This window comes from Sinocyclocheilus rhinocerous, unplaced genomic scaffold (genome assembly GCF_001515625.1).
Source record: "Sinocyclocheilus rhinocerous isolate Xijiao unplaced genomic scaffold, SAMN03320098_v1.1 scaffold214, whole genome shotgun sequence".
Taxonomy (NCBI): domain Eukaryota; kingdom Metazoa; phylum Chordata; class Actinopteri; order Cypriniformes; family Cyprinidae; genus Sinocyclocheilus; species Sinocyclocheilus rhinocerous.
The window spans coordinates 199,459-212,919 of record NW_015657514.1 but is presented as its reverse complement, the minus strand read 5'-3'; the positions used below and the strand labels follow the sequence as shown (position 1 = coordinate 212,919).

The 13,461-nt window shown below is 36.3% G+C and overlaps 2 protein-coding genes across 5 annotated transcripts in view; both read left to right on the top strand.

Annotated features, from left to right (window-relative positions):
* The window catches only part of LOC107721222 (BAG family molecular chaperone regulator 5-like), a 12,912-nt gene extending 9,813 nt beyond the window's left edge, over positions 1–3,099 (top strand). For 2 of the 4 annotated variants that reach the window (XM_016529131.1, XM_016529129.1), the window contains exons 4-6: positions 1,012–1,235; positions 1,900–2,074; positions 2,483–3,099. In XM_016529131.1, the coding sequence (XP_016384617.1) occupies positions 1,012–1,235; positions 1,900–2,074; positions 2,483–2,833 (750 nt within the window). In that variant the 3' untranslated portion in view covers positions 2,834–3,099. Of the gene's footprint in view, positions 1–1,011; positions 1,236–1,899; positions 2,075–2,307 lie in introns of all 4 variants that reach the window. The other 2 variants (XM_016529130.1, XM_016529132.1) reach the window with 2 other exon arrangements.
* A 189-nt stretch (positions 3,100–3,288) lies between these two features.
* On the top strand, positions 3,289–5,228 carry LOC107721223 (BAG family molecular chaperone regulator 5-like). The gene has a single exon (XM_016529133.1). The coding sequence runs from the start codon at positions 3,304–3,306 to the stop codon at positions 3,853–3,855; it is 552 nt and encodes a 183-aa protein (XP_016384619.1). The 5' UTR covers positions 3,289–3,303; the 3' UTR covers positions 3,856–5,228.
* Positions 5,229–13,461: the final 8,233 nt, after the last annotated feature.

The window sequence follows — 13,461 nt, the reverse complement described above, 5'->3', positions numbered from 1 at the left end:
CACAATTTATTTTTTTCTATGTCATGTGAAATCTTCTCTTAGAAATACACATTTAATAGTAGCTTAAGTTAGGATGCAGATGTCGATCTATGTTTATCAAAATCAGTAATATCTGTAATTATTTTAGCAACCTAATTTTAATATAGTGAAATATAATTATTCTGACTGTTTGAGTTATTTTTTTTTTATTGACCACTGGTCTTCCATAGTAGCATACATTTAGATCATGATAATCACAGTTAAAACCACAAATATAGCATGTAATATGGTTTTTAGGTATTTGTATGAAAAACAGTAGCTAGTCTAAATAAATTTAGTATAAATGCATAAACGCTATAGCTTAATCACAAAAATAAATACTGTAATTATATTCCATTAATCCTCCTCCAATACATTTAAAACGTCTTCATTAATAATATAAATTAAGACACAAATACCCACATTTCTGACACAATACCATGGTGCAGTTAGTGCTACTACAGTAAATCTATGGTAAATGGCAATTTGTAGATTAAAAAGTCTTCTAACTGTATCGTTGCGCACAGTGTTTCTCCTGTTTGTCAGCGCTGTATCATCTGGCTGTAAACAGAGTTATTTGTGTTCTTCGCTGAATGCAAGTGCTTCACACTGGATCTCACAGCACCGTTTGGTCGAGACTCATCAGCGAGTGAACGCATCTGCTCTAGTGACGCTCGCGCCACGCCGCCATTTAAACTTTGATCCGAGCGGATAAACGATCCGAGAGGCGCGCTTCAAATGAGTTGCGCTCTTTCGTTCTGCCTTTGCCTCATAAACATTGTATCAAAAATTTATCGATCTCTTGTTATTGTCTATCGAGGAAATTTATAACGCGCGATAATTATCGTTATCGATTTATCGCCCAGCCCTAGAACTTGTGTATATAACCTCTTTAATCATTTTTGAAAAAACATTCTAATTTTAGCCATGATACAACTTAAACAATGTTGACAGTTAAATAAAGAAAACCTGAGGTTAACTCATCTTGTGTAGGTGAGTGGTGCCCGGTGCCAGGAAGTGGCTCTGCTGATGGGTCTGAGTGGGCGCGATAGCTGTGCCCACCTGGCGAGGATCCTTACAGAGCTGTTGGTTGAACTGGACGCCCTGGATGTGTCTAGTAATGCTGCAGTGAGGAACTACAGAAAACAAGTGGTGGAGGAGATCAACGGTCTGCTAAAACATCTTGACCTGGAGGGAGAAGGAGAGGACACACGCAGGTAACGCATGAACACACAAACTACAGTATGCAGCACCACTGAAATTCTGTTTAGTGTTTACTTATGAGACATTCAAGTAGTCTTATTTAAGGGAGAAATTTGAAAATATAAATTAGAATTTTTTTGTTAAAAGATAAACATTTTTATATACAAAAGTTTTAAATAATAGATTTTTTTTTTTTGAAAGAAGTGAATAAATGTATTACTTTCAGGTATTACAAGTATTAAAATTTTACAAACATTACCATTCAAAACAAGTTTGGGTATCATTCCACAAAAATATTAAGCTGCAAGTTTTTTTCAACATTAATAAATAACAAAAATGTTTCTTGAGCATCAATGATTAAGAAACATTTCAAATATCAAGAAAACATTTTTATTGTTATGAATGCTAAAAACAGTTGCTGCTGAATAATTTTGTGGAATTCATGTAATTTTTTTCTGTTATTTTTCAGGATTCATAATTTTTTTTTTTTTAAGGAAGTCCTTTGTAACACCTTTCCCCCCCATTTTTAAATATATTAAATAATGTATACAGTATATTTCATTTAAATGATTATTATTATTTATACTCAAAATTGAACTTGTATGTGATCATTAGTTATTTTAATGGATTATTAGTTACTTAACCTATATTAATGAAGTTAACTCACTGTATCTCCAGGTATGATCTAGCGCAGAATGACTCGATCCGTGAAATTGAAGCGATCAGGGGCCGCGTCTCAGTGCTGCGGGAGGAGGTGCTCCGGCACGGTGCTGCAGGACAGGGGACGGAGCTGCAAGGTCTCCTCACGCACCTGGATCAGGTGGACACGGGGCGAAATCCCTGCATCCGGGAGGCACGGCGTGTTTTTTTCAGGATTCATAATTTTTTTTTTTTTTTTAAGGAAGTCCTTTGTAACACCTTTCCCCCCCCATTTTTAAATATATTAAATAATGTATACAGTATATTTCATTGAAATGATTATTATTATTTATACTCAAAATTGAACTTGTATGTGATCATTAGTTATTTTAATGGATTATTAGTTACTTAACCTATATTAATGAAGTTAACTCACTGTATCTCCAGGTATGATCTAGCGCAGAATGACTCGATCCGTGAAATTGAAGCGATCAGGGGCCGCGTCTCAGTGCTGCGGGAGGAGGTGCTCCGGCACGGTGCTGCAGGACAGGGGACGGAGCTGCAAGGTCTCCTCACGCACCTGGATCAGGTGGACACGGGGCGAAATCCCTGCATCCGGGAGGCACGGCGCAGGGCCGTGCTGGAAGTTCAGGCGCTCATCACCTTCCTAGACCTCTGGGAAGCCCTTGGACGGCGTAACCCCGTATCAGACGAGCCTCCGCCTCATGCAGCCGTGTGGCGTGTCTTAGCCAGCCTGTGTGACCTGCAGGCTCAGGCTTTGGGCTTTGACGGCAAGAGGGCTGACAAGAGCTACATGGTATTAGAGGAGCTACTGACCAAACAACTTCTGGCTCTTGATGCTGTGGACCCTCAGGGTGACCAGGGGACCAAAAATGCCCGTAAGCAAGCTGTTAAACATGCCCAGAATATCCTTAGTTACCTGGATATGAAGACAGATGAGTGGGAGTACTGAGAGGCCCATAAAAGAGACTGGGAATAAGGAGCTGCAAGGAAAAAGGCAAATGTTTTTTTGCCTCTTGTGCGACATATGAGGACACGGTCGTGGGCGGAATTTATAATTTGTATATAAAAGACTGTGTATCGCCGTGGGCAGCGAGACTGTTACCCATGATGCACTGCACCTGCTGCTTTTATTGGTCCATTACTGGTCCCTGAAAGCTGCCTTTCTCCTGGCAGAAGGAAACATGGTTTCTACTGCATACGAAGCGTTTGTTTTCATGACAATAACCCATTTTTCAGGATTCATAATTTTTTTTTTTTTAAGGAAGTCCTTTGTAACACCTTTCCCCCCCATTTTTAAATATATTAAATAATGTATACAGTATATTTCATTTAAATGATTATTATTATTTATACTCAAAATTGAACTTGTATGTGATCATTAGTTATTTTAATGGATTATTAGTTACTTAACCTATATTAATGAAGTTAACTCACTGTATCTCCAGGTATGATCTAGCGCAGAATGACTCGATCCGTGAAATTGAAGCGATCAGGGGCCGCGTCTCAGTGCTGCGGGAGGAGGTGCTTCGGCACGGTGCTGCAGGACAGGGGACGGAGCTGCAAGGTCTCCTCACGCACCTGGATCAGGTGGACACGGGGCGAAATCCCTGCATCCGGGAGGCACGGCGCAGGGCCGTGCTGGAAGTTCAGGCGCTCATCACCTTCCTAGACCTCTGGGAAGCCCTTGGACGGCGTAACCCCGTATCAGACGAGCCTCCGCCTCATGCAGCCGTGTGGCGTGTCTTAGCCAGCCTGTGTGACCTGCAGGCTCAGGCTTTGGGCTTTGACGGCAAGAGGGCTGACAAGAGCTACATGGTATTAGAGGAGCTACTGACCAAACAACTTCTGGCTCTTGATGCTGTGGACCCTCAGGGTGACCAGGGGACCAAAAATGCCCGTAAGCAAGCTGTTAAACATGCCCAGAATATCCTTAGTTACCTGGATATGAAGACAGATGAGTGGGAGTACTGAGAGGCCCATAAAAGAGACTGGGAATAAGGAGCTGCAAGGAAAAAGGCAAATGTTTTTTTGTCTCTTGTGCGACATATGAGGACACGGTCGTGCCGAGGATACAGGCCATGGGCGGAATTTATAATTTGTATATAAAAGACTGTGTATCGCCGTGGGCAGCGAGACTGTTACCCATGATGCACTGCACCTGCTGCTTTTATTGGTCCATTACTGGTCCCTGAAAGCTGCCTTTCTCCTGGCAGAAGGAAACATGGTTTCTACTGCATATGAAGCGTTTGTTTTCATGACAATAACCCATGATCTTTTTAGTTGAATCTGTGCTGTTGATTGGTGTGGTGTGGTGCTAAACTCTGTTTGGCTGCCAAAATCTGCTTCTTGCTTTTTCCCACATGCCCGGATGGAGCACATTTCAGTCTTTATCGCGGTGTGAGTACATCAGCTCTATAAACAACTGACCCAAAGGGAACAATATTTTAGCATTTCCTTGTATCTTCTACATATATGTCCCAGTTTATGTTAAAGGGATAGTTCACCCCAAAATAAAAATTCTGTCATTCATTTTATAATAGATTTGAGTGAATAAACATTGGTTTGTGACATCAGTTTAAAGGTGAAGTGTAATTTCTGTGCCATTTGTGTCAACAAATGGACAGTGTTTATACACTTTTTAGGGTATTTAACATGAAATGACACACTTCACCTTTAAAGAAGACTCAATGACAGCTAAAAAAATCAATCAGATTTATAAACCTTCCTGCAGTTTTGTCAGATTTCATAGAGGACTGTGACCAAAATGCAATGAGGTATTGTCTTTGGAGACGTTTCTTTTTACTGTGGAGGACAAAGAATAGAAACTAGTTCACAGGGTTTCTTGTCTTCTCCATTGGTTTTTTGCTGTTAGGCAAAAAGTGCCTGTGCAAGCGACTAGGGAATCAAGCAGAGACTGAAAGTGTGTGTGTCTGTGATTGTTAAAAAAAAACAAAAAGTGGTGCGTGCTATTTTGGTGGTGAGACTGATCAAAGTGGACAGGGGCGTTCTAGGACATTTTCATCGGAGCGGCAGGGAAAGACAGCAAGCTATCAAACAAACTCAAACACTGTGGCTACATTCACACAGATCAATGTGACCCAAATCTGATTTTTTTTTTTTTTTGTTCTGTTACAAATGATAGATCTGTGGTTTTGGGATGACAGTACTATGAACCAATATAGATTTCGTTTACTTTCATATGTGGGTATAAAATCGGATAAAGTGAGTCCCCATGTGACTTTAGTGTGAATTTAGAGGGTTTTCATCATATTTGCACATTGGATTTACCCTTGGTTTGACTCAAACAAATGTATGAATTACACTATAAAAGTACTACACATAAAGGTGCAACAGTATATTTTCTTATTCTGTTTCTTTACCGTTTACTCTCAAATATTGTGGAGCTTGGTTTGCCTTTGAACTCTTAACTATTATTTGGCACCACTGTGGATTTTTCATTGGCCAACATGAATAGTTATCTAGAGAGCAGATAACTATTAGCCCATGGGAAATATATAATAATACAATAAGGCAATAGAGTGCAACAGTGGTGTTCCAGATGTAAAAATCATATTCATTTTCTCCATAGAGAAATTGATTTAAATGATAACTTGCTACTGTGAACTACATGGTGGTTAATCAATGGTATGTGCTTTTCTTGAAGCATATTTCATTACTTCAACTTGTTTTTTAAAAACAATAGTGCTGTCAAACGATTAATCGCGATTAATCACATCCAAAATAAAAGTTCTTGTTTACATAATATATGTGTGTGTACTGTGTATATTTATTATGTGTATATATAAATACACACATGCATGTATATATTTCAGATTTTTTTTTTTGTATATATTAAATATAGTTATTTATAATATAAATTATATGAATATAAATATAGACGTGCATACATGTAAATATTTTCAAAATATATACTGTATTTGTGTATTTATATATACATAATATACACAGAACACACACATTATGCAAACAAAAACTTTTATTTTGGATGCGATTAATCGCGATTAATCATTTGACAGCACTAAAAAATAATCATGTTCAACAGCTGATGAAAACTACATTACCCATGATTCTGCAAAGAAATCTCCACCAGCTAGAGAATTGCTCCCATGAAGCACAGCAAATGAGGTAGGGTCAGTTTCCCTATGCTATCAAACAACATTTGTATACATATTTAAATGAATAATTGTATATTTCTTCGTCATTTGTGATTCGATCCTGTCATTCACATTGCTGCATGGGACTCTAGTTATTTCCACTCATTAAAACTGATGGAAGACTTTCTAAAAAAATCTCTATGGGAAATATGAATGGAAAAAATACTTCTGGAACCAAGGCTGCTGTAAAACTGTTGCACTTCATTAAGATCACACTGAAATTAAACAAACATTTATGTACACACTTTTTTTTTGTTTCACTAAAATATATAAAAAAAGATGATAGTATGCATTATCCATTGACAAGGTTGTTTGTTGATTTGTGGAAGCAACATAAGGGATGCCAAAGAGGCATATACAGTATATTGAAATAATAAAAACCTGACAATATAAGTTAAATGTTCTAATTTAATATAATAAAATATTACATTTTATTATGTAAGTTGTTAAAAACATGTCAGGGTCAGCATGCATAACACAGCAGTGGCGTTTTGGAACAAATCGCTTGAGTGAATAATTCAATGACTCACTCCTAAAGATAGTGACTTTGTTATTCTTGAATGAATCTGTTTTTTAATTCATCATTTGAGCATTGCCTGTTTAGAGCAGTGTTTGCTATGGGCCGCATTTAAAAGGTTGTGTGAACAACTTTTCGGAAAAAAAACGTACTTCATTTGAAAAATTAATTGGGCACTTTGGCTTGCAGTGTGAAATGGTCTGTTAAAACCCCTCAGTGACTATTGTAGAATAATGTAGGCGTAACTTGTCTGTGGTTAAAACCGCAGGAGTATCCAGTTCCACTGTTTAAAAATGAATCACAGAGGCCAGGTGATCGCCATACAACTTTCCCAGCACTAATGAGGAGTCGAATTTTGGGAAATAATATATTGTGTCATCTGCATCATGCTGTGCTGTCGAGTCTCTCACTGTTCATTTGAGCTATCGGTAGGTTACAATGGCTTGTTTTGAACTAGAACAGTAACAGTCCTCCATTAGCTGTTTATTTCGGTCGTGTCCCACTTGTTGTGTGGTCACTACCCTCTGTCCTGCTCCAGATAAACTGACTTGTCAGTAGTCATGAAGCAACACCACAGTTATCATCAAAGAAATCAAGCTGTGCTTGGATTATCAAAGGGCATTCTTGTTGAAAAATGACAATACCGATGCAGGGCCTAGAAGTTGTAAGTGGTGCTGGGAAAGAAAGGAAAAGCAATAGGTTGTGGTCAGAACAGATTAATCCAGACTCTGTCATGAGACGGCCATTGTCTGGAAAAGTCCCTGCGGTGGGCAGAGCTGGCAGTTCAGCTCAGGAGGATCCCACATCAGTCAAGGTGAAATACACGCTCCAGCAGCACTTTAAAACAACCTTGCACTAGGCGTTGCACTAGACCTCTTCTAAACCCACATAGAGATGGCAAAGATGTGAGCTAATATTAGCACTGTCAGTTCTGCACGACCAGACTTTTACTGTTTGAGAGGATTATGCTTTTTTCAAGCACAACACTGCAGGTAAATATGGTTGACGCTCCTCATGAAATCCTTGTGATGTAATTTGTTATCGCAGTGGAACTGCTAATTATACACGTAGATTGTGCTAGAAAATGGCAGGAATGTATCTCATTTGCAAATGTTGATACCTGTCTCCACTGCAGTTTTCTGCCTTGAGGTCACCAGAGATTTTGAGCAATGAGGGGCTGTTCACACAAGATGTATCCTTGTTTTCAATAGCAGCTAGATGGAAAACAAAATGGGGCAAAATGCTGGGGTTTTCAAAGCTGAACTATGAACATGACACAGCATCTTCAAAAATGCGGGGGAAAAAACAATGTAAAATTTATTGTTTTTCTCAAAGTTGTCTTCCGTTTGGTGAGTGAAATCGAAGAAGAAAAAGAGTCGAGGTTCAGTTGATTGGTTTTTGATTGGATGGAGGCAGATGTGCTGAATGGAAAGGGGCATGGTTTAAAAACAATAAATTATTTGAGAAGAGGTCAATACAAATTTCAAAATTACATTTCATGGATTGATTGTTCATAATTAGATCATTAAGATGCATTTAGAAAATAGAAAGGGTGGGTGAATGTATTCATTTCAGTTGGGTGCGTGGGTCACAGACCAAAAGAAGGTTGGAAACCTCTTCCAAAAATTTGGTGCAAAACTGCATTTCTGTTGACGCCGGATAACTAAAATGTCCCAGATTTTAACATTTCTAGTCACTCTCCCAACAACAGATAATAACAACAAACAGGTTAAAACAGTTGCCATTTGTATTTCATCTTCAAAGCCACAAAATGCTCCATTTAAATTCTGTTCACATTCAAAATCATTTAGGAGATTCAATTACAATTTGTAAAGGTGGTGTCTATTTACACTGTTTGCAAAGGTTATTACAAACTATAATGCATTATAATGCCCAGAATTGCTTAGATATTTTATGTGTAGTTTGCATATTTACATCTATTTAACCTTCTTGTGAATACAGTAACATCACTATTTGAACTTAGTGTAAACAAGATGCTATTTGTTGCTATTTATACTTGGTGCAAACTGTATCTAACACTATTTTCACTCAGTGAAATTGGGATCTTCCTTTTGTTTTACACTCAGTCTAGTCGCTGCCACATTTGAATGTAGTTTTCACTCCCAAAACTTCGCTGTCTTCATGGCCACACTAAGAAAGATTTGTAAACATAGGGCACAATGTACTGTGTTATTATGAAGGAATTATTTTACAGGGGTTTTACCTGTATTTTGAATTACTTATTACACTGTGTTCTGTTTTAGGTTTAAAGGAAATTGAATCCTAACAGATAATGCTGTTTACCTGACAGAAAATCACCAGTACCTTTTCAGTTTTTTCTACTCATGCACATTGTGGCCACATCTTGAGCTTTAGATCAGTTCATAAAGTTTGATATGGGTATCCAATGCTATCTCATGACCAATTCGTACATATTTTACAAGGTAGCTAATTCGTACGACCTCATTTGTTTGATTTGTCTAGACCCCATTGATGGGTAAAGTGTAGGGACAGGATTAGGGGTAGGTCGTTCGTATGAAAATATGTACAATTTAGCAGAAAACGTACGAATGAGGTCATACGAATTTGAAAAATATGTACAAATTGCCATGAGATCGGTTTGGGGTATTAGACATGGCACAGTCCAAGTTCTCTGTCAGATCTGAGTCACACTGATATCTGCAAAACTATCTCCATGGCTACCATCACAAATCAAATCCATTCTGATTGTTGAATGACACTCAATAGCAAATTATGGCACTTTATAGGTCAACGAGTCCTCTAGGAATATTAGAGATTCTTTTGTTCATTTATGCTTGTTTAAAAAAGAGCACATCACGTTCAAACTGCTGTGTGGATGCTTTGGTCAGCGGCGTGGTTTGATTTTTACATGTTTAGATTGCTAAATAAAAGATGGTGATCTGAAAATAACTTATGTTTGTGGCAAGGTATTAATTATGGCCTGGGATCTTTCAACCTGTTTCCATAGCAACCCCTCGCTGTGCTCACAAAATAGGTGTTCAAAAAAAGAATTGGGTTTGCCTAAAATGCAGAGCGTAGAAAATACCCCTATATTTCTGCCTAAACTGATGGAGTTATGATTCAACAATAGCATATCTGTCAACAGATTTCAGCATCACAAGCCTGTAAATCTGTGACTAGATATATTGAGCTTTATAATTGGCTTATTTTAAAATGTACAACTGGACAAATTAATATTCATTTTCTAATAAATGCAACTGGTAACCTAATACAAATATCACAACTTGATGTTAATGCAGTAGCACGACTGCCTCTAATGCAAATTCTGAAATTTATATAATAAATATTAAATATGTATATAAAGTCAGTTTTGGTTCAGTTAAAGCATACTTCCTGAAAAAAGTATTAACCCCCAGATTCCAGATTTTCAAATAGTTGTATCTCAGCCAAATATTGTCCTATCCTACCAAACCATACATCAGTGGAAAGCTTATTTATTCAACTTTCACATATGTGTTATATAACTTCTGGGCAGTAGTAAAAAAAAAAAACATTTTTTAATGAGTTCTTGTTTTAAAATGCTACTGACTCTGCAGGGTATATGCAAAATGACAGGCGTAGATGAAAGTTGTTTCTGCCCACATCAAATCACATTCTTAGCTGTTAGTGGATATAATTTCTCTAAAAATACATGTTTTGAAAGGTTCCTTATACTCTATTTATAGCAAATGCAGGTTATGACAACCTAAACAGCAGCTTTAGCCTGACAGTCACAGACAGCTGCAAAAGCCATTCCCATTTATCATGCTTTCTGTGAGAAATCCCTCCAAACCCAAGTTCATTATACAACCACAGAATGAGTGTGTCCCAGAATCCTAAAACATTGCAGTTTTGTTCCTTATCTGCACATCTGTTTTATGTTATCTCAAACAGCCATTGAATGGGACTACTGGCCAGCAGCCACACAACAGCTGGATATTACCCACAGGTCTTTGAGTGCATTCATACATTCAACACATGGCCTGCAACACTCAACAGACAAAACCCCATGATAAAATTACTGCTGGAAAGCCTTGGGGTGTTTAATATGTATTCGGAATAAATGTTCATTAAAAATTGAGCGTGTTATGTTTAAAAGTCAGTCATTTTTTAAAGAAATTAATACTTTTATTCAGCAAGGACACATTAAATTGATCAAAAGTGACAGCAAAAACATTTTTAATGTTACAAAATATTTATATTTCAATTAAATGCTGTTATTTTGAACTTTCTATTCATCGAAGAATCATAAAAACATGTATGTGTTTGTATTAGCATAAGTATTAAGCAGCACAACTGTTTTCAAAATTAATAATAAATGTTTCTTGAGCAGCAAATCAGCATATTAGAATGATTTCTGAAGGATCATGTGACACTGAAGACTGGAGTAATGAAATACAGCTTTTTATCAAAAGTAATAAATTAAATTTCGAAATATATTAAAAAACATTTAAATTGCAATAATTTTTCACAATATTACTGTTCAATATTACTGTTTTTGATCAAATAAGTTGCCTTGGTGAGCAGAAACTTCTATTATATATACAATAAATATATAATAAAAAATTTAAATAAAAAAATCTTACCAACCACAATTTTTGAATGGTAGCTAGTGTACATCTAGAGTAATGAAATACAGCTTTTTATCAAAAGTAATAAATTAAATTTCGAAATATATTAAAAAACATTTAAATTGCAATAATTTTTCACAATATTACTGTTCAATATTACTGTTTTTGATCAAATAAGTTGCCTTGGTGAGCAGAAACTTCTATTATATATACAATAAATAGATAATAAAAAATTTAAATAAAAAAATCTTACCAACCACAATTTTTGAATGGTAGCTAGCGTACATCTAGACTGACTATAAAGAAACAATGTTTTTAATTGAAAATGAAAAATAGAAAAACAGAAAATATTTAAATTAAAATCCTAATAAATCTTTAGTTTTCGTACCAAACATGCTAATTCTAGATATCAATCTAACAACATGGTCTTCACATCCATTTTCAGTTTCTCAAGCATTTATTTCCCTCCTTCGTCCATTAGAGAGCAGCCTCATCTAACACAAGCAAGCACGCACATCTTGAAAGCACAAGGATGTTTTCCAGTGTGTCCGTGTACGTAAGCAGGGGGATGCCAAATTGAACTCTGAATGCAGAGTGGAATGTGGCACACCCTGACGTTTAATTCAGCTCCGCATATAAAATATGATTAAAATAAACATCAACACCCTACACAGTACACACAACATGGCAAACAGGCACATGGCACAGAGTGATCCAAGACAAACAGGCTCTACAATAGGAAGTCTGTCTCGCACTGTTGCTTATTAGTCATCATCAGCTCAAGAGCAGCAAACAACAAACCACAAGAATTTAAAAACATATTCAGAGCAACAGTAACATGTGGTTTAAAACAAGTTTACTTAGCCAACAAATGAAATCTATACTTAGAAAATGTAAAGTGATAAAAAAAAAAATAGGGGCCAATGTCCAGCTATTGCATGTTTACATTGAAAAATTATGGAAAAGCAGCACAATGGAATGTTCTGTGTGAACGGCCCCTTGTGTTTTATCATTATAATTGTCTGTTCAATGTCAGTACAGAATAATAAAATATTTAATTCAACCTTCTCGTAAAGGCCTGGAGTCTATTCTTCGTAACCTTGCTTGATACATCTGATGATTTGACGGATGCCAGATCTTTTAATCATGATATTGATCTCTGGCTAATTTGGTTCTTGAAAAAAGTTAGCAGATTTGATTAAAATATCTGGATTAAGTTGTATGAGATAACTTCGCGTTGTCACATTCGTTGGAACAGGATGATATATCGATACTCGAAACCATGATCAGCAATGCAGTGATTGGCTGGCGGCAAGACAGCAACATAATGACTTCATTCAAATATCAACATTGGCTACCAGAAATCACTTACTCTGCCTTTAAATTCAACCTAATAGAAGTCCTACTAGATAAATGTGTAACTGTGTTTTAACTGATTCCTATTTATTTTTCACTATTTAGTATGTAAATATGGTAGCATAAATTCTAGTATCATGCTATATGTACCATGGTATTACTATCCATCTGATACCATCACTGTAATATTGTCTTTTTTGTGATAAAATTACAAAAATTAAACTGAATTTAGGTGAATTCAGGTAAACTGGGACACTTTTCTGAAATGACTGCGAAAAAAAAAAGTCCTAATTTACCTGAATTAACCCGATACATTTCCAAAGTACATTTATATTTGGAGCGTAATCATTTTTTGTTTTGTTTTTGTGCATTTGTGTAGTGCCATACCTCTAGAGATGTTATCATAAAGTAAATATATGGTTATAAAGTGATATTTGTCATAGTTGATGATCCTAATGAAAAGTTCAGCCGAGTATTAGTACCAGTTTCTCTAGTAATGATATTATAATTCTACCTTATGTAAACAATGCATTTTACACTAACACAATTGCATTTTATGCTAAGACAGACAAGAATGAAATTTCATCATAATTTATGTAAAATATCAATCATTTAGGTCCTCTAGTTAAAGGTTTTGATACTTACAAGAAGATTTAATATCATTTACTTTAATTTTTCTAAAGAGCTAATTTAAAGGGTTAGTTCACCCAAAAATGAAAATTAGCCCATAAATTACTCAACCTCAAGTCATCCTAGGTGTATATGACTTTCTTCTTTCAGACGAATTCAGTCAGAGTTATATTAAAAATTGTATTTGATCTTTCAATCTGTTCAATGGCACTCAGCGGGTGTTGCAGTGCATCAGTCCAAAAGAAGTGAAATAAAAACAGTTAGAAACAGTTCCGGGCGGATGACGTATGATGTCGGCTTTGCGCAT

Excerpts from the sequence above, each read along its gene's own strand:
- LOC107721223 (XM_016529133.1), top strand. The coding sequence starts at position 3,304 with ATGAAGTTAACTCACTGTATCTCCAGGTATGATCTAGCGCAGAATGAC.